The sequence below is a fragment of the Sciurus vulgaris genome (assembly GCF_902686455.1).
Source record: "Sciurus vulgaris genome assembly, chromosome: 16".
NCBI lineage: Eukaryota > Metazoa > Chordata > Mammalia > Rodentia > Sciuridae > Sciurus > Sciurus vulgaris.
This window is the reverse complement of record NC_136477.1, coordinates 57,322,252-57,342,017: the sequence shown is the minus strand read 5'-3', so window position 1 is coordinate 57,342,017 and position 19,766 is coordinate 57,322,252. Positions and strand designations below refer to the sequence as shown.

Here is a 19,766-nt window from a genome sequence, read left to right as displayed (position 1 = left end):
ATAGTCATTACCATACTTTAGAATATTGTAGAACCTACTCCACTCAACAGAGGCTCTAAAATGAGTTCACCTTCTACAGCTCTGTGTGCCAAGAGGTATATAACCCTATGTGGCTGCCATGATTCTCCATCTTCCACCATGGAAGTGGTCCTTCCTTCCCTTACTGTACTCACACAAAGCACTCAGGAAGTCCTGGCTCATCAGCTTTCAACACTGCAACTGACCCTCATCTCTGTTTCCAATAAATGTGAGCTGCCACTCAAAGTTGCCTGAGTCCATGCCAGGTCTCAGGATCTTCCAATCCATGCTGAATGAAGAAGACCACTTGGAGATTGTTACAAGGGGAAGGCACACCCCCTCCACCATACACAGCCACCACTCTGGTATTGGTTTGATAGATCACAAAGATCTTTTATGTCAACCTCCCATATTTAAGTGAAGGAAAGAATTTTAAACACTGAATAGGTACCACAAATCATACCTATAAACCACAACAGAACCACAAGCAGGCAACTTTGAGTCTAGGCTAACATAAGATTCCTTTGTCAACCATGTGCCTGCTAGGTTTGTGCTTTTTAAAGTGTTTGGGCAACATTACTAACTTCATCATACCTTATCACAGAAAAGGCAGAGAGAGCACCAAAATTACACAGAACAGTAAACACACTTGGGGGTGAGGGGCATAAAGTAGAAATAATGAAAAACTGAAAGTGTACAAAAATTATTATGTACAGTGTAAGTCAACATCTGAACTCCAACATCTCCCTGGAAAGTGGCCTTGCCTGGACATGTATCTGTGGGCCATTTGTATCATGAAGCCCTGGAGAATGGATCCGTTGGTTTATGAGCACCAAGTCAGACATGGCCTCTCTACAGGTGGAGGACGGTCTCTGCTACCTTTTTTCAGCCATTATTACATGGGATTGGGACAGGTTCTAGTAGATAGCAGACTTTTATTCTCATTACACTTAATGTAGTAACTAACACCATTCCTGGCACAGAACCTGTGCTGAATAGATGATAAACACTTCTTTAATACCAAAACTTAAGATGCCAGGTTTGAAGTTGGAATATATAGTATATATATTCCAACACACATATATATCTCTGTTCCAACACATACACACGTGTATGTGTGTATATATATATGTGTGTATGTGTGTGTATACATACACACATATATATCTCAAGATTTCTTTACTTTGGAGAGAAATACCAAACTCTCAAACTTATTCTTACAGAAAGATTCAAAATACAAAGATCTCAAAATATGGGGTCTAACTAGACTGCCAAATTAAAATAACAATAATACTTTTTTCTTTCCATTGCATGACACAGTGTGAACCCAAATGTATAAACACACATGTGGACTGACTTATAAGGAAAACAAAGGAAGCAGCTCAACACAGCTGCTGTCTAAATAAAATTCTGTTTTAGTTTTTATTATCTGCTCTCTATTTTGTGTCTACAGAATAGCAAGCCAAAATTTAGAAAAGGACCAAACAAATGAAATACACATTAAATTTCTTCATATGCAAACTAGAAGCCCTGTCCTAGAAATTCTTTAAAAATTCAAAACCCAGACTTCACAGTGAAGTATTTTGCTGGTTTGCCTGTCCAAGACTGTTAATTGGTCTTATATTTAACAAGAGTTTATAGAGCTGGAAAAATTGAAAGCATTTGGGTAGAGCATGCTGTGAAATAGTCCTTCCAATACTCATAAAAACATTTAAAATTTTTATTTTCCTATAAGAATAGTACCTAATAAAGTAGGACGTGGTTGGTCTGGACATAGGTGGGCATGACAGAGAAGGGGGAGGGGTGACTAGAGGCTCAGCTACATAAAAAGCAGCATCCAAGATGGAAATGACAGAAAACCAAGGGGTTAGCCAGGTAAGTGGGAATTGCTTCCAAAGAGCTAAGAGGATGCCAGTATTATCAAAGGCAAATCAGACATGGTTTAGGAGCAAGAAGGGTTCAGACGAATCCAAGTCATCTTCCAATAAATAGGGCAGTGCCAGAATACACTTCTGCTCATGAAAAGAACACATGTACATCATGGGGTCCCCTGCCCACAGAAACAGATGGATGGCTATTGATGAAGAATATGTGGCATTTACCAAGAGTCCACTAGGTACCAGGAACCATACCAGGAACTCATTTAATTACCATTAAAATCTTCACGATGTACCAGTTGTCATCCCTACTTTAAAGATGAGAATATCAAGGTTGGAAAGTTTAAATGACATCACCTGTATGCAGCTGTTAAGTAAAAGAGGTGGGATTCAGAAGCAAATACTTTTTACCCCAGTGAAAATAAGTTCTTTAAACATGATACTCAATTGTGGTTCATGAAAGGGAAAAAAGATGTGTTGAAGAACAATAGGAAAATCATCCCAACATATAGCATAAACGGGGTTTCCAAAACATCTGATCATGAACTACAGCAAATAAAATTTTGTTATTATTTTTGCTATTTTTTTAAAATAACAAATCATGACCCAGAACACACCCAGTATGCATTACTATGGGTAAACAACTAAAAATGTTCTTTAAAAAATTACCCTTACTATGTGAAATATATGTTGCTATTTTCCCCACTTTATGTTACCATTTCATCATGTTTAAAATGCTGGTCAGGAGTCAATGAAATGATTTCACAGCCCACCAGTAGAACAGAATCCAGCATTTAAAGTCTGGTGCCATAACAGAACCAAGTTCCTTAAGCTAGAATACTAGACTTTTCACATTTTTGCATAAAATCTCCCACTGGAGTTTTCATTCAAGGAAAGGTGGTTAGGAGGGAGAGAGAAGCAACAAAGAGACTTGTCAATCATGTGTCACCCACTAGAAAGGGCAGTGAAATTAACATACCTGAATGGCCCCATCTCAATGACAAAGAGGTCTGCTCAAGAAGGCAGACCTGAAAGACCTATGTTGGAGAAGGTCATGAAGTCTTTAATTAATGTCCCTTTGAATTGTCAGGAAGATCAGTTTTCCAACACTGACTCCCTGGTAAAAGGAACACCTAGTTGAATGTGGTGGCTCATGCCTGTAATTCCAGCAGCTCCAGAGGCTGAGGCAGTAAGAGCACAAGTTTGAAGTCAGCCTCTAAGCAGTTTAGTGAACCCCTGTCTCAAAAAAATAATAAGGGGAACACCTATATTTCTTAAAATTTAGGCATATTTTAAGACTGAAGAACAAATCATGTGGCTACTACTGAGATTACCTTCCACACACAAAAAGCATCATGTCTTGTATCAGAACACAATCAAGACACTCGCTGATCAATACTACTTTAATTAGATTTAACTTATTAAAAAGCCTGGACAGCATTGCCCATGGCAGGATGTAAGATTTGGCTTCTATGTGCAGATTTAACTCATGAGCTATGAGCATTAATCAACATAAACACATTAAAAGTGAAAGTAGTTCATGAGGCTGGGAGTTCATGAATGTACTAACTCAGAAAGAGTCTGAACAAAAACTTTAGTTTCCATGGTGATTTCTGGAAGAGAAAGAAAAGGGGTCTCTTAGAGAAGTGACTGATGCTATTTATTAATCTAGTTGCAAGTAATGTCAAGTTTTAAAGTTGCTCACAAGAAAACCACCTTTTTTTACATTAGCCTTTTAATATGCTGGAGGAACCTGTTCAAAACGCTTCAGCAGAGAAGTAACTTAGATGATAAATGTGTTCTTCATCTGGTGCACCAGTCAAGTAGCAATAAAATCAGAATAATTCATGCAAAAATTTTCATTATGTTTCTAAACATACTTATTTACATTTTAAATCACACATTAGACAATATGAAATATCTTTCATTTAGACAGGTGTGAACTAGGAAACAGATGCATTCATTAAACATGGAACAATTCGACGAATTAAAAAAAGATACTCCGAGAACTCTCTGGTTGAAGTACTTCAGCCACTGCTAACTTACTTGAAAAAATATGGCCATGGCTCCAATTATTCTGTTCTCAGAAATTGCAGTTTGAAAGCTGTCAAAGTCATCTGGATTGTAAAAGAAAATCTGCATCTGTAAAAAAACAATTAAAAAATATATTAGGAAAATTTTCAAACCTACACTTAAGTAGAGAATAGTGCAATGGACCAATATTCCCCGTTAAGATTTTGCCATTTTTATTTTTCTTTGCTGAAGTATTTGAGAGCAGAGACCAGAAAAAGTGTCAGTTTACCCCTCCATACTTCAAAATGCAGCACATCTTCCCAAGTAACTACAATGCATTCATGCCACTTCAAAACAAATATCACCAATGCCTTCATATTACCTATTACACAGGTCATGGTCAATCTCCCTACTAAAAAGCAAACTTTTAATGGAGTTAAATACCTTGAAGCAGAAAACTAAGTTGGTGAGATTCAGTCACATGTTAAGATTATAAACACTCAAAAGGGCCCAACTTTTATAAATGACTTACATATATACAAATGGGACTTGAAGGAGTATTTCAATTGCTTTGAGAAATAGACTAACGGGCATAGTTCAGTAAATTCACAAAGAATTATGACAAAAATGATAACAATGCTTTACATTTTACAGTTTGCAAAAAGCTAACACATACATTATTTCACTTAATTCTTTAGCAAACCTAAGAAGATAGGGCAGATACTGCTATACTCAGCTAGAGGTGAGGAAATAGTGCTTCAGAAATCTGAACTTAAGTTGCCCAAGATTAAACATCGGACAGTCATCCCAACCTTAAATACCTCCTCTTCTTACACGTGGCTTGAGATTCTTATTCAAAAAGCAAAGCACAGATGGATCAACTTAAAATCACCATACAGGTTGAATACTTGAACACACCTTGATATTGAAAAAAGATTCCAAGGACGAGAGTGGATCACAGAGCATCTCCCAGAGACCAACTATTTGATGAAAGGAACAGACCTGGGATCCCAGTACAGCTTCCTTCCCAACTTGCCTCTGGAAAGCTATTTTCCCAACATAGGATCCCTCCCATATAAGGTTAAGTATCTCCAACTGATAGGGCAGTTGTGAGGGTCCAATGTGTTAATGTCATGTACAGCACCATAGGTGGACCTCATAAGTGCTACACAGGTCACTAACAAGGCTGCTGTACATTATAGTTAACATACAGTGGACACCGTGAAATTTCTAGTAAGAAGGGGATTCCACTGAATCTTCCAGGATGACTATACTCCTAACAGAAAATCAGACCTCTTATCTCATATCTCTTTTTGTATCTCTTATCTCTTTCATGACTTCTCTTTTACCACTTTTCTAAATGACATATCATCTTCTGAGTTAGGTTGAACAACCCATCCACACACCACATTAAACAACAAATTCCCAGCAAGCAAATATGCCTCAAAGTGACTACGTCAGGCACAGGTCCAAGGGTAATAAAGTCCTGATGACTGAATAAATCAAGATGCTAAGAATATGGTATCTTTTTTTTCCCGATAGGGTAAGATCTGGTCCCTTTCCAGGAAAATTTGAGTATCTCAGTAGGTAGGAAAATGTTAGTGTTTTAGTTAGTCAGTTTTATCATCATTAACCAAAGGACCTGACAAGGTGGCTTAGAAGCCATAGATAGCTGACTCCATAGCTCTGAGCCCAACGTGATGCAGAACATCGTGGTGGAAGAAAGCAGTTCAGGATATGGCAACACGGAAGCAGAGAGAGTGAGCTCTGCTCATTCAGACAAAATATAAATCCCAAAGACACAATCTGAGGGACCTACTTCTTCCAGCTACACCCTGTCTACAGTTACCATCCAGTTAAGCCATTTCAGAGCATTAACACACTGACTACATTATGGCTCTCATAATCTAATCATGTCATCTCTGAAAATGTTTGCATCATCTTATAAATAAGATTGTGGGGGACACCTCATATCTAAACTGTAACAGGTAGATTCTTCTGGAGGATTTTCTTTTGCTTAAAGCAAATTCTTCTTCTTAAGACTGTGCCCACCAATTCTGGCAGTTTCTTACAAATGTGTTGTGTGTAGGTTTGGACAGCTTTAGACATCATGAATCCATTCGATGGATTCCATTTGATGAGGTGCAGATTAAAACAGTGCAATACTGGGTGAATTGCTTTGGGTACAATGCTACTAACCCAAGAAAGAAACTCCACACAAGTATATTCAGAAAATTACACTTCACTTTCCTTTTAAAACTCAGGGCCCTCAAATTAAGTAGGTTCACAGAAGGCTTTCTTACTTTCTCCCGTGAACAGGGATGGCGTTGTTTAATGCATCATCTGAATAGGTGTGTGATACAAATACTTTAAGACCTCTTCAAGGGCATTTTCATTTACAACTAGGTAAGGAAATGCACTTTTGGAAAATGTGTTTGAGTCAGGGCTCCACCCACCTGGATAATAAAATGTCTCATAAAGAGAACAGCAGCACGGGTCAGAAATATCAATTTTCCTTGCTATTTCTCTCAGGTTGTAGCCTACTGAATTATGTTAACATTTGAAGCTATCTTGAAAATATGAAAGTAAACAAGTAGATGAGCTTTTGCCGAGTGAACTGGACTTTAGCATTATTTTGTTGCTGTTGATAAAAGAAATTCAGACAGAGACAGGAAATATATTTTGCAAAGTCATCTTTGGCAGGTGTTTGGGCTGGCTATTAAGTATCTTAAGTAGCCGAGACATCACAATTACTCTCGAAATTCAAACCTAGAAGATGTGGTGGCACACACCTGTAATCCCAGCGGCTCGGGAGGCTGAGGTAGAAGGATGGCAAGTTTGAAGCCAGCCTCAGCAATGGCAAGGTGCTAAGCAATTCAGTGAGACCTTGTCTTTAAGTAAAATACAAAATAGGACTGGCGATGTGGCTCGGTGGTCAAGTGCCCCAAGTTCAATTCTTGGTACCCACCACAAAAAATTCATACCCAGAGCCCTCTCTCTCTCTCCAACATTTATCAATGTATACAGCTTCTAATAACATCTAAAAAGGTCCAAGTGATGTTTATCATATAATAACCCCACCTGCTAAACAAAGCTGAAGAAAGGATCTAGAGAACCCAACAGTAAGGCTTTATTAACTAGTCCACATATTGTATGCCCAGTATTGCCAAACGTATTTACATTTGGTCCCATTTGCCGTTTCACTCTGTCTGTATACACACATACTCCTTTCTTCCCTCTCAATCATTTGGGAATGCTATGTCCCTTTACCAATGAATAAGTGTGTCATTTCTAAGAATAAGGTCATTTCTTATATAATTGTAGGATAGTTATTAAAATTACCAGATTCACATTGATGCAATACTACTATCTATCTCAAAGTTTCATTGTCAAATTCTGCCAGGTGCCCAAAATGAAGTTAATTATAGGTCATTGCTTGGTTCTGGGTCCAAGATCCCAAGGAGGGTCAAACTTTGCACTGGGTGGTCTCCTTATTCTGGCCTCTCCTACTTCCAGCTTTCATCTAGTACAGTATCTCAGCCTATGCCTTTCTTTACTTGGGCAATGGGAAGTGCGTGCCTCATGGTTTCTGATAATGAGATTCAGAGGCGCCTTTTGGACAGATCACCCCAGAAGTAATATTGTCTCCTTGCTGCATTTTATCAGGAAGCACATGATGAGGGTTTATCCCAGCATTTAGGGTGTTTATCTTGATCACATGGTCAAGGTCAAATTTGGCAGCCTTCTCTTCTATAAAGTCATCAATTTTCCTTTTGAAATTAGAAGGTACTTTGTAGGGAGAAACTCTGAGATGACATTAACATCCTGATCCTCTTTCAAAGTCACCCACTAGTTTTAGCATCCATTGGTAATTTTTAAATTCCACTGTTTCTTTTCTATTCACTAATGCCTTTTCATAGAAGGAGTGGCTTTTCTTCTGCACAGTTTATTCATTTATTTATATCCATATGGACTCATTGACTTTTTTCTCTTTTATTCAAGCCACTATTATATCCATTATTACATGGATGCTCAAACTGCCCCAGACTTGCCCAGGAGGGAGAATCTTTGAAAAGATTCCTCTGTTTTTTCTGTAATGGTTTCCATCATTTTTAATTTTAGCATCTGGTTACTATCAGCACAGATGCACTGGACTCAGTTTGCATTTTCCCTGCCCCAGACCTAGAATTGGCCATTTGAGTGAGTCCTGGTCCTTTTAAGTGCAAAGTGCTATTTAAAGGCTTAAAAACTTGAAGTCACTATTTTTGAAAGATGCTTGGGAATAGATGATTCTGGTCCTTGTTTCTTTAAGAACACTCCACAGTTTAAGGTCAGTGAATCTATTCAAGCCAAAACCTCTCTGCAGAGGAAAGACAGCTGGATCATGCAGGGTTCCAGAGAGATGCATCTCCTTGCCCACAGATATCAGCTACAGGAAGCTCAACTAAAAAGCCACCGATGGGCTATGCACAGCAGGGCTCAGCCATGAGACCAGTTCTGCCAATGCCCTCCAAGTCATTAGTGAGGACCGCGGGCCTGTATGGATCATTCACTTCTGCCTTGTGGACTGGCTGGACTGGAAAACCCTCTGGGCATTTCTCTAGCCAGATCAAGGTGATAGGAAACCTAGAATCTCACCCAGCATAACCTGACATCTAGAAATTAGCCTTTCATAGGGGAAAAACCAATTTGTATTAAAGTCTCCTTGCTGAATAGGGAGTGTGTACTAAAATACAGATACAAGAAATGCCCTCACAAATGGCAGCACCAGCAAGGACCAGGAGGGAGGTTAAACAGGAAGTGCTGCCAGTGCTCCAGTATGAGGGGCTAGTGAGACATTTGTGGAGTCACGCAAAAGCCCACGTGGCATCCCTTTCCTCGTGAATGCAATTCCCCCTTATTATAAAAGGACTCTATTGGCAATTTGATTTACATATGTGTGTGTGTGTGTATGCATATGATGTACAGCATATGCTTATATATGTATATCTATATATCTACATGTCTGTGTATACCTATGTCTGTCTGTCTATCTCTGGTTTCTAATTTGAATATCTATCTATGCCAAGTTAAATGAACAGAAAGCAACCTATCTGAAAATTAGAGCCTTGCACATTATAAATATCACCATTTGTCAAATATTCACTGGGTGCCTACCAAATGTTAGGTATTATACTATCATTTATGAACACTCAGTGCAGCCAGGAGCAGTGGCACACCCATAAGCCTGAGCTGAGGCAGGAAGGTCACAAGTTTTTAAGTCAGCCTGGGCAACTTAGCAAGACCACTATTTCAAAAAAATTTTAAAAAGGGCTGAGGATGCCCCTTTCCCCCCAAAAAAATCAAAAATCAAAAATCAAAAGGTGAAGTGGGTGCCATGATGCTGCTCGTTTTACAGGCAAAGACTTTGCAAATTTTACCAATTCCAAAATTTGCTTCTTTCCAATCGGCAAGAATATTTGCTCACTGCCTATTCTGTGTAAGACACCATGACTTACGAGGGCACAGTCGAAGCTCAGGAAAGCTAAAATATCATTAATGAGACAAGGTTCACTTTTTCCTTGAATGCCAACTTTGACCAAATGTATCACTAACAAAGCACAAGGCAATGCCTAGGTCACACTCAAGTAAGCCAGACATTCAGTGAACACGGAATTAATACAGGCGATGGGCAGAAGGTGAATTATCAATTTTCTGCTACCAGAGCTGTGACTTTTTTGTTTTGTTTTGTTATTATTATCATATTTTGGAATCAAGGATTGAACCCAGGGGTGCTTAACACCCCTAGCCCTTTCCGTATTTTATTGTGAGGCAAGGTCTAAGTTGCTGAAGCTGGTTTTGAATTTGCGATCCTCTTGCCTCAGTCCCAAGGTGGGTGGGATTGCAGGGTTGTGCCACTGCACCTGTCTTTGTTTGTGTTCTTAAGTTAGCTCTCAATGCCATACTGGAGAAACCAAGTGTCCTCTGCAGATTGAGAAAGCTCTACATTTTAATTTTCTTTAGAAAACTTTCTCCCACACACACCCCACACAAAGCCCAAGAAAAAAAGCATGATGAATTAAGTAAGGAAACAGGATCCAGATAGCTCAGCAGAAAAGTAATCTCACAGAAAGATGGAGCAAACACTTCCAGGATGCCGCCTGGAAGTTCTAAGACAGGGAAAAATACACAAGCAAAAGCTACAGACCAGAACAGTTAGAGACAAGGCATAAACAGGAGGTGACAAAGAAAGTGATGAAAAAGTCAAGAACAGAATTAAAAATCATGCAGGAGGCAGCAGGTAACCAAACCGAAGAGGTGAACTATATTTTCCAGATCGTGATTGGTGGCAACCTGGGGGAAGCCAGTTGGAACGTCTAAACTCAGTCAAGGAACTGTTGGTTCCATTTTCTGGACATTTGCATCGGATGGTGTCAGAATCCAGGCTTTGTAAAATAAGCTCTTAATCCAACTGGATTTTTCAACCATGTTGTAACTTTAAAATTATTAAGCTAGAGCACACATGCACATGACACCACATCCTAATTCTGCTAAAGCTTTCAGAAAGGAATTCTATGCAGACAGGGTTAAGTCTGCCTAGTTATTCAGTATGTTTCTGGCACAGTGATATTCATTACAAGTACTACTTGTTTATTTCTAGAAAAAATAAAGTGAATGTGGGGCTGTGTGTGACTTGGAGCAAGGATATCTGAACGATGAAAGCCACAAACAACTTTGTGAAGTCTTTGCTATCTTTTTTTAATTTTTGGTACCGGAAATTGAATCCAGGGGCACTTAACCACTGAATTACATTCCTAGTACTTTATATATTTTATTTAGATACAGGTTCTCACTAAGTTGGTGAGGCTGACTTTGAACTCATAATCCTCCTGCCTCAGCCTCCCAAGCCACTGAGATATGTCACTGTGCCCAGCAAGTCTTTGCCATCTTTCAAATAAGTAACAAATTGAGTGGCAAGGAGTCATCAGGAAACCGAAAGAACAAAGTAATTCAAACATTGCGGTGAATACTTGAAGATCACTGTGAAATGGGTAGGTGGCTCCAGGTATGGTTCTTCTAAACACAGATCATTTATATACCTTTCTCTTTAAATTACAAGAAATTCATTTATTGCTCAAAGAAAGAAGATTTACCCATTTTACTTATGGAGAAAATGATAAACACACATATATATTACATGAAAATACGTAATGTAAACATGAATTTAGGACTTTGATATGGGGTTTTTTTTATTCCTTATTACTTAAAATTTTTTGTCATTGCAGATGGACAGAATTCCTTTATTTATTTTTATGTGGTGCTAAGGATTGAACCCAGAGCTTCATACTTGCTAGGCATGTGCTCTGCCCACTGAGTTATAGGACCAGTCCCCCTTATTACTTTAAAAAAAATTTTTTTTAGTTGTCATTGGACCTTTTTTTATTTATATGTGGTACTGAGAAGTGAACACTGTGCCTCACACATGCTAGGCAAGTGCTCTCCCACTGAGCTACAATCCCAGCCCCCTTATTACTTTTTATAAGAATCTTTGTTGATCTTTCGTAGATTTTTTGTGAAAGTATTTTATAGACGTCATGGTCCCCCAAAAGCTCATGTGTGAGATAACACAAGAAGGTTTAGAGGTTAAATGATTGGGTTATGAGAGCCTTAACCCAAGTAGTGGATGAGTCCCCCTGATGGGATTAACTGAGTGGTAACTGAAGGTGGGTAGGGTGTGACTGGAGGAGGTGGGCATTGGGGGTGTGGTCTTTGAGGTATGTATTTGGTATCTGGTGAGTGGAGTTTCTCTCTGCTTCCTGATCATCATGTGAGCTGCTTCCCTCCACCACACTCTTCCACCATTAGCCCTGAGGAATGGACTAAGACTAAGGAATGGACTGAGACTTCTGAACCATGAGACTTCAAATAAACGTTTCCTCCTAAAATTGTTCTTGTCAGGTCTTTTAGTCACAGTAGTGAAAAAATGGACTAAAACAGATGTGATTGATCAGTTGACTTTAAGAGTCCAGTAGATAATCCTCTATAATGTAGGGTGGGTCTCACCTAATCTTCTAAAGGTATGCAGCCAAGCCAGAATGGTGTATGTATGTACTTCTGTCTGCATATCACACGATTAAATGGTTCTGACCCATTTATCTTCTGAGCTTCTCTGAGCTCTCACCTCTATCATCTACATTCACCTCTTCCTACAGGCTTCTCCTGGAGAATGCAGCCCCTGTTTCAACCCTCTCTTGTGCCCTATAGAACAATGCCTTGAAGTAGGTAGAACTGGGTACTATGAGAGGAAGATCACACATGATTTGTATACTGAAGACACTTGAGCTCTCTAGGGCTCAGTGTCCCCTTGGGTAAATTGAGGTCATGCTCACCTGTAAACTTGCACTAAGCACATGCTGTCCATAACTCAGAGAAAACAAAACAGCTTTCCTTTTCCTATTATTATGGATCTTGATGACTTTATGAACAGAAGGAATATGTAAATTAGGATGGAATCAATCTTTTCCATGGGCCAGCCAATGTTCCAAGTCATGCCAAGGTAAGCAGCAAAGAAACATGTGGGGGCTTCATGCAGTGTTCATTAGGATAGCATTTTTAGAAGAGCCAAGCTCCCAAGAATAGCAGGTATTCAGCATCTTGCAGGCAAGGAGGCACTTAAATAAACATTCTGAAGCTTTGCTTTACACAATATCATTAATCACAGAGTGCAAGGATACTTAATTATTGCCTTTTTTTTTTGGTTGTCCCACTTGCCCGGTACCATGGAATTATTATCAACTACCTGATAGCATGGATCCAAGGTTTTGGAGCAGAAGAACCCAAAGTACACACCAGGGCTGTGGGCCCTGAGAACAGGTGCTGGTACGATGTGGGGATCCCTCATCAAAGTCTCTGTGCGTAACTTGTTTATTCCATTATAAGTCTATTCATCAGTTGATTTCAGAATTTCTGGCTCAGTGATGCATCTGATTAATCAAATAAATACTTAATCTTGAATTCTTCCTTGATAGAGAAGAGCTTAAGTTCTTGATTCCAATAGTATGTTACATTTTTTAGGAAGTCACTAATCTCTCGTTCTTAAGTAACTTCCTGCAATTCAGCATAAGTCTGGACACAAATAAGGTAGGTTCACCATATGGCTATATCATGACCATATTCCCACATCATGTATTTAGCAAAGGGGGCAATAAACTGTAGCTCTCCCACTTAATAGCTGTGTTTCCCAGTAGAAGGTGGTTACACTCTCTGAGCCTGAACAACCCCATGAGTAAACTAAATGAAAATTACATCAGTGGGTTTTAGAAAGTAGAATGTAAAAGGAGTCAGGTAAAACACCTCTCACTATGTCTGTCCGGCACACTGTAAGTCACCAGTTTGCTCAACATGTCTTTAAATCTTAAAGGAAGGGGAACAAAAGAGAAAAAATGAAAACTACAAATAAATTAGTGAAAGGGCTATATGCCATGTGCCCCTACTGGAACCTACCCACATGAGCCAACAATTGAATGGTTGAATAAATGGCAACAGTTTTACCAGAGAATGTCCAAAGGAACACTCACCAACATATAGTGACAATACAGATGAACCTCACAATGCTGAACTGAGTCACATGAATAATTGCACGAATGGTGTTTTGGTCAGTATTCCAGCTCTGTGACCAAAATACCCGACAAGAACAACTTAGAGGAGGAAACATTTAATTTGGGCTCATAGTTCCAGTTCAGTTCAAGGATGGCCGACTCCATTGCTCCGGCCCAAACTGAGGCAGAATATCATGGTAGGACTTGACAAAGGAAAGTTGCTCCACTTGTGTCGGCACAGGAAGCAGAGAGAAGGTGGGAAGGGGCCACAGGGGAGATGCCCCCATCCAGGGAAAGCTCCCCACTGACCCATCTCCACTTAGCCATACTCCACCTGCCTATAGTTACCACCAGTGAGTCCATTCACTAGGATGACTGATTAGGTTACAGTTCTTATAAACTGAATCATTTCACCTCCGGATATTCCTGCATTAATAGGAGCTTTTGGGAGACACCTTATATTCAAACCTTAACAGATGGAAAGAAAGAAAGAGGGAAGTAGGCACATGGGCCAACAAGAAAACCTCATGCAGCTCGAGGGAAACTCAGTGGTTAACCCAACAGGGTCAGTAATTAGAGAAGGTATCTGTGGCTGTAAATAAGTTCCTTTGATCTGGGCACTGGTTATGAGCATAAGAGTGCTCATTCAGCGTTATACTTATTATTCCCTCCTTGCATATGATACTTCAGTAGTGAATAAATAAAATTAGCAAAACTGTGGTTTTTGAAACTGACATCAATAAAAGCATAGCCATCTCAGATAACAGAACGGGGCCAGGGAGTCTGCTTCCCTCTTCTGCACCCACTCTATTTGATTTAGGCAACTCTAAACCTAAGGGTAAAGTTAGATTAAATTTATCTGCTTGACAGAGCAAGTTACAGTGACTGGTCACAAGTGTGTGGAAACACTGCAGCTGAAGACCCAGTTAACTCTTAGGCGGACCAGGTACTCCCTTATCCCCACTTCCCTCTGAGGCAGAGGCTGCAGCTGAAGCCAAGAGGCAGCTTCATCTCTAAAACATTTCAGGAAGGCTATTTAAATATTCTCCTCCCCTCCAAGACTGGGCATTGAACCCAAGGCTCCTGCATATGAGACAAGTGCTTTCTGACTGAGTGACACTCCTAGCCCTTTTTGCTAAGGTTGGTCTTGAACTTACAATCCCTCTGCTTCAGTGTCCCTAGTGGCTGGGACTACAAGGTGTGTCACTACTGCACTCAGCTAACATATCCAATTCCTAACACTGCTTTGCATCAATTAATTTCTTTATGCCTTATCACAATTTTCAGGGTGAGGTCCTATGGTTTTGCCTATTTTCTAGGAAAGGAAATTAAGGCTGAATCCTTAGGTCTTGTCTGAGCAGTAACAAAGCTTAAATATGGGCATTTAATTCACTGACATTGCTCTACCAAACAACATCCTGCTCAGAATTCCCCTTACCAATGAGAACTATCAAAGAGTAATCTTTGAGGATCCTAGCCCAAAGCTTCCAGAGCAGTGGTTATCTTAACCAGGAAGTGAATTCTATAGACCAGTGGAAATTTGCTTAGCCATTTCTACAGATATTTTGGGCTGTTCACTATGTGGAGGTGCTACTGACATCTAGTGGGAAAGGTCAGAGAGTGGCTGCTAGGCACCCCACAAGGCATAGAACAGCCCCCTAAAGAGACAATTATCTCACCCCAAATGTGAGTGGTGGTGAGGTACAGAAACCCTGTCCTATGCTGTTACATGAAACATCTTCAATGCATACGGTAAAGCACTGTTTTTCTCTTTCCCTTCCATTACTACTGAGCTTTGAGGTATGTTATGGTTTAAATGTGAGGTGTCCCCCAAAAGCTCATGTGTGGGACAATGCAAGAAGTTTTAGAGGAGAAATGATAGGATTATAAGAGCCTTAACCCAATCAGTGAAATAATCCCTCATGGGATTAACTGAGTGGTAACTGGAGGCAGGTGGGGCGTGGCTGGAGGAGGTGTGCATTGGGGGCGTGGCTTTGGGGTATATATTTGGTATCTAGTGAGTGGAGTCTGTTCCTGACCATTGTGTGAGCTGCTTCCCTCTGACACACTCTTTAGCCATGATGTTCTGGCTCATCTCAAGCACCAAGGAAAGGAGCCTGCTGTCTATGGATTGAGACCTCTGAAACTGTGAACTCCCATATAACTCTTCCCCTGCTATAATGTTCTAGTCAGGTCTTTAATTCCAGCAGCAAAAAAGCTGACTAAAACAAGGTGGGAGGAACAAGTCATCTATAATGGGGCTCAAAGACGGGGAAAGCATTTTTGTCCCTACCCATAAAATAGTAACTTCAAAGGGCTTTCACCTGAGGTGAAAACCTAATTCTTGAGGTTATGTTAGGACTTTCTTTTCTATCCAAGCAAACATTCCTTGCTTGCATAGCTGTTTTTGTGTGTGTGTGTTGTGTGTGTGTGTGTGTGTGTGTGTGTGTGTGTGTGTGTGTTTCAGTTCAGTTCTGCAATGTGGTGGGAGCTTACTGCCTTGGACACCATGTAGGGGAGGGCTCTCTAGGTGCATCTGGAACTTATTTGTATTTCAAAAACACAAAAATCACCACCACAGTGTTTGTGCTCTTTGTAATGTGAAACTTTTAGAAATTGCTTTGTACTTGGGAGTAACAGCCACATGATTCACCATGAAATGAAGTCTGGAAAATCATTTTGGATAAATGGACCTATAAATTCAATAGAATTTCCATGACAACATAGACTGCAACACTCAACCACAAATAAAAGGTTATAAATCATTCAAAACCAACCAGGAATCAGCAATATGTCTCCCGTTTTGAAATACAAGAAACCTGAAATACAGTTTATTTTTTACTTACTCACCCAAAGTTCCCATTATAGTTCTTCCCTCACTTCCATATAGTATTTCCTACACCGTAAGAGGTTCTGGGGAAAACGACCAGGCCATAAATTTGCAATTAAGTCAAATAAAATTAACACAGGTGTCCAGCTGGTTGTATACCCTCTTGTTCTCCCAGCCTGAGGCTTCTGAGAAGACAAGGGGTGCTCTGATACGCAGAAAACTGCATTTTACCCAATGTTGCTAACTTAGAGTTTTCATGAGAAACAGGTTTATGCAGAACATTTCTGAGAACACACATGCAAGACAATCTGGAGGCTTCCCAAACACTTCTGAGCTCTATAAATCTGAACCACACACTCTGCTGTCCTCAGGAAAACCTCCACAATGAAACATTTTTAAGATTAGGTGGGTCAACCAATCTAGAGCATCTGTTCTTTAAAATAGCTCTCTGGTCCCCAGGTCATCTTTTTATCTCTTGTAGGGGTCTCATTATAATGGGCTCATCTGGATACTGTACTGTGAACTTTCTGAGCACTCGGTCAATGGTACTGGCTCCAGAGTCAAGCATACAGTAAGAATTGATTAAATTACTTTGGAATGTATGAAGGGAAGCTACTTTTCACATGGGAGGAAATACATCTTATTTCTCCATTTGGTTCTTTTTTTCATTATTCAGTTCCCTATATTATAAGCAATACTTTAAAGTAGATAACTGGCAGAGGGGGAAATTTTTTATTGAGCTCTGTATTTGGCTTCCAGCAGGGCTGCACATCCCCCTAAATACTACACACTGTGGTACAAGTGTGTGTTGGACATCATCTACCACTTTTCATCAGAGATGTATGATTCTATGACCACATGCTGATCACCTTTAAGATACATTTTGAGCCCTGATCTCATAAGGTCTGGGGCTTTCATTGGAATCTTCAAGGACTATACAGGCCAGAAAGGTTATGAATTGCTACTGTTAAACACTCTGAAAAACCAGAGTGAGCACAAAAGCATTCTCTAGGACAGACACAGAGAAGTGGCTCAAACTGTTCCCCGAAAATATGCAACTTGTATACTCCAATTAACAGTGCAGGAGAGTGCCAATCTTCCTACACCCCTTGTGTTAGTCAGTTTTTCATCACTGGGACCAAAATGCCTGACAAGAACAACTTGGAGGTGGGAACGTTTATTTTGTCTCAATGATTTCTCATTGCAGGGTGGGCCGACTCCACTGCTCTGGGTCTGAGGCGAAGCAGAACATCAAGGCAGAAAGGCATCTTGGAGGAAAGCTCCTCAGCTCATGGTAGTCAGGAAACAAAGAAAGAGCTCAAGGAGAGCGGAACAAAATCGAGTCCCCAAGGACATATCCCCAGTGACCTATTTCTTTCAGCTACTTCCCATCTGCCTATAGTTACCACCCAGTACTTCATTCAAATTATTAACCCGTAAGTGCATTAAACCCCAATTATATTACAACTCTCATAGTCTAATTTTTTACCTCCGGACATTCATACATCAACACAAGCACTTTCTCAAGGCACACCTCATAAGTAAACCGTAATACCGCTGCTAACACTGAATTTACAGAACTTCTTATTTTTATCCACTGGATGAACACTTCTGTTCTCATTGTAAACTTTCCTAATAACCAATAAGAATGAAGACCTGAATTCATTTTTTTCCTAATGATAACCCCTTCCATTATTTAAGGAGGTCCTTTATTTAGAAAAATCAATGATTTGCCACAAAGCTACAAATACAGACAAATACACAAATACTTTTGCCCCATCACTGTTGGTATAAGGAAAACAACCATCAACCAACCTTCAGTACGTATAATAAATAGAAGAACTGGTGAAACGAACTATTGAAGGGGGCAAAGAGAATGAACAATAGGTGCTAACACTGAAGCTCTCAAAAATATATTATGAATGGAGGAAGCCAACATACAAATAATACAGTGTGATCACGTCTGATTTTAGAAATGCCATGCATGATAATACTGTAAGCATTGAGCATGTGTATGCACAGACGTACAGAGCCCAGCTGTGGGAAGTAACACAAATAAACCAGGAGTTATCTCAGGGGAGGAGAGTAGGAGAGTCAGATTGGTTTGGGTCCAAGAAAGGTGTTTGTTTTATCACAACCCAAAACACTCTGCTGGCTTTAACTAACAGCTCATTAAGTTAAAAAAAAAAAAATCGAGGGAAGGAAGGAAGGAAGGGAGGGGAGGGAGGGAGGGAGGGAGGAAGGAGAAGGAGGGAGGGGAGGGAGGGGAGGAAGGAAGGAAAGAAGATTGGTTGATTGAAAAAGAAAAGAACAGTGAAATTGCCACCAAGTAGGAGAGGAAAAAGATGAAGCTAAGAGATGAATCTGGGGACTTAGCTCAGAACACCAACCTCATCAGCAAAGTGCTCCCAAAGAATGAATCTGTCAGTCCCAGTGACACACAGCTCAGCATCACCCGGGGTGTGATCTTCCTTTATTCCTGATCTCTCTTTGACACAACTCACTCTTCATTTATTTCTGACTGCAATGAAATAGATAACTACTCCAGCCCACTGAAACTGCAAAGGAGGCAGAAAGAGAAAAAGATGGAACTACTGTTTCTGATCCATGGAGGCTGTTTAATTCCTTTAACACACTGACTCTGTTGAAGTCTATTTATTTAGCTGGTACCTAACCAGCCACATTATAGTGTACAAAGTACGATGCTCCCAGACCACATCTTTGGTCAGAAAGACACCAGAGAATCAGAGAGCAGAACAAAGTTGACTAAAGCTGGCAGAGCATCAGTGTCACCAATACACACTGGTGTTTAAGTCAGCTTTCTGACACTGTGACCAAAAGACCTGAGAAGAACAATTAATTGGAGGAAGTATATTTTTGCTTATCGTTTCAGAGGTGAGACTACTTACAACTCTGGGTCTGAGGTGAGGTAGACCACCATGGGGGAAGGGTGTGGCACAGGAAAGCAGCTCAGGACATGGCAACCAAGAAGCAGAAAGGGAGCTCCCCAAAGGCACACACCCAGTGACCTACTTTCTCCAGCCACCTCCACAGCCTACCTGCCTACAGTTATCTCCGAGGTAATCAATATCAGTGGATTAATCCACTGGTTAGGTTACTACTCTCATAACCCAATCATTGCTTCTGAACATTCTTGCATTGCCTCACGCATAAGAATTTGTGAGACATCTCTTATTTAATCCATAAAAACTGGGTAAAACCTAGAAAGCATGATTTAGAAAGAGGCTGTGGGATGTGGTGGAAGACCTTAATGGTGTGGGGGACAGGGCTGCCATCATGGTAGCTTTGATTATAGTTCAAAATATTCTTGGCTGAATGATTCTCTTTCCCACGAATTCCCTCTAGATTCACTTTGGATTTTAGAATCTCATAACTAGAGATAACATACAATGGAGTGGAAAAGATACTATCAGAATGGAAGCTCAAGGT

At 40.1% G+C, this 19,766-nt stretch overlaps 1 protein-coding gene across 5 annotated transcripts in view; it reads right to left on the bottom strand.

Moving 5' to 3' along the window:
- The window catches only part of PTPRG (protein tyrosine phosphatase receptor type G), a 718,545-nt gene that overhangs the window by 204,558 nt on the left and 494,221 nt on the right, over positions 1-19,766 (bottom strand). For all 5 annotated transcript variants that reach the window (XM_079114373.1, XM_079114370.1, XM_079114369.1 and 2 more), the window contains one exon: positions 3,942-4,037. In XM_079114373.1, the coding sequence (XP_078970499.1) occupies positions 3,942-4,037 (96 nt within the window). The remainder of the gene's footprint in view (positions 1-3,941; positions 4,038-19,766) is intronic.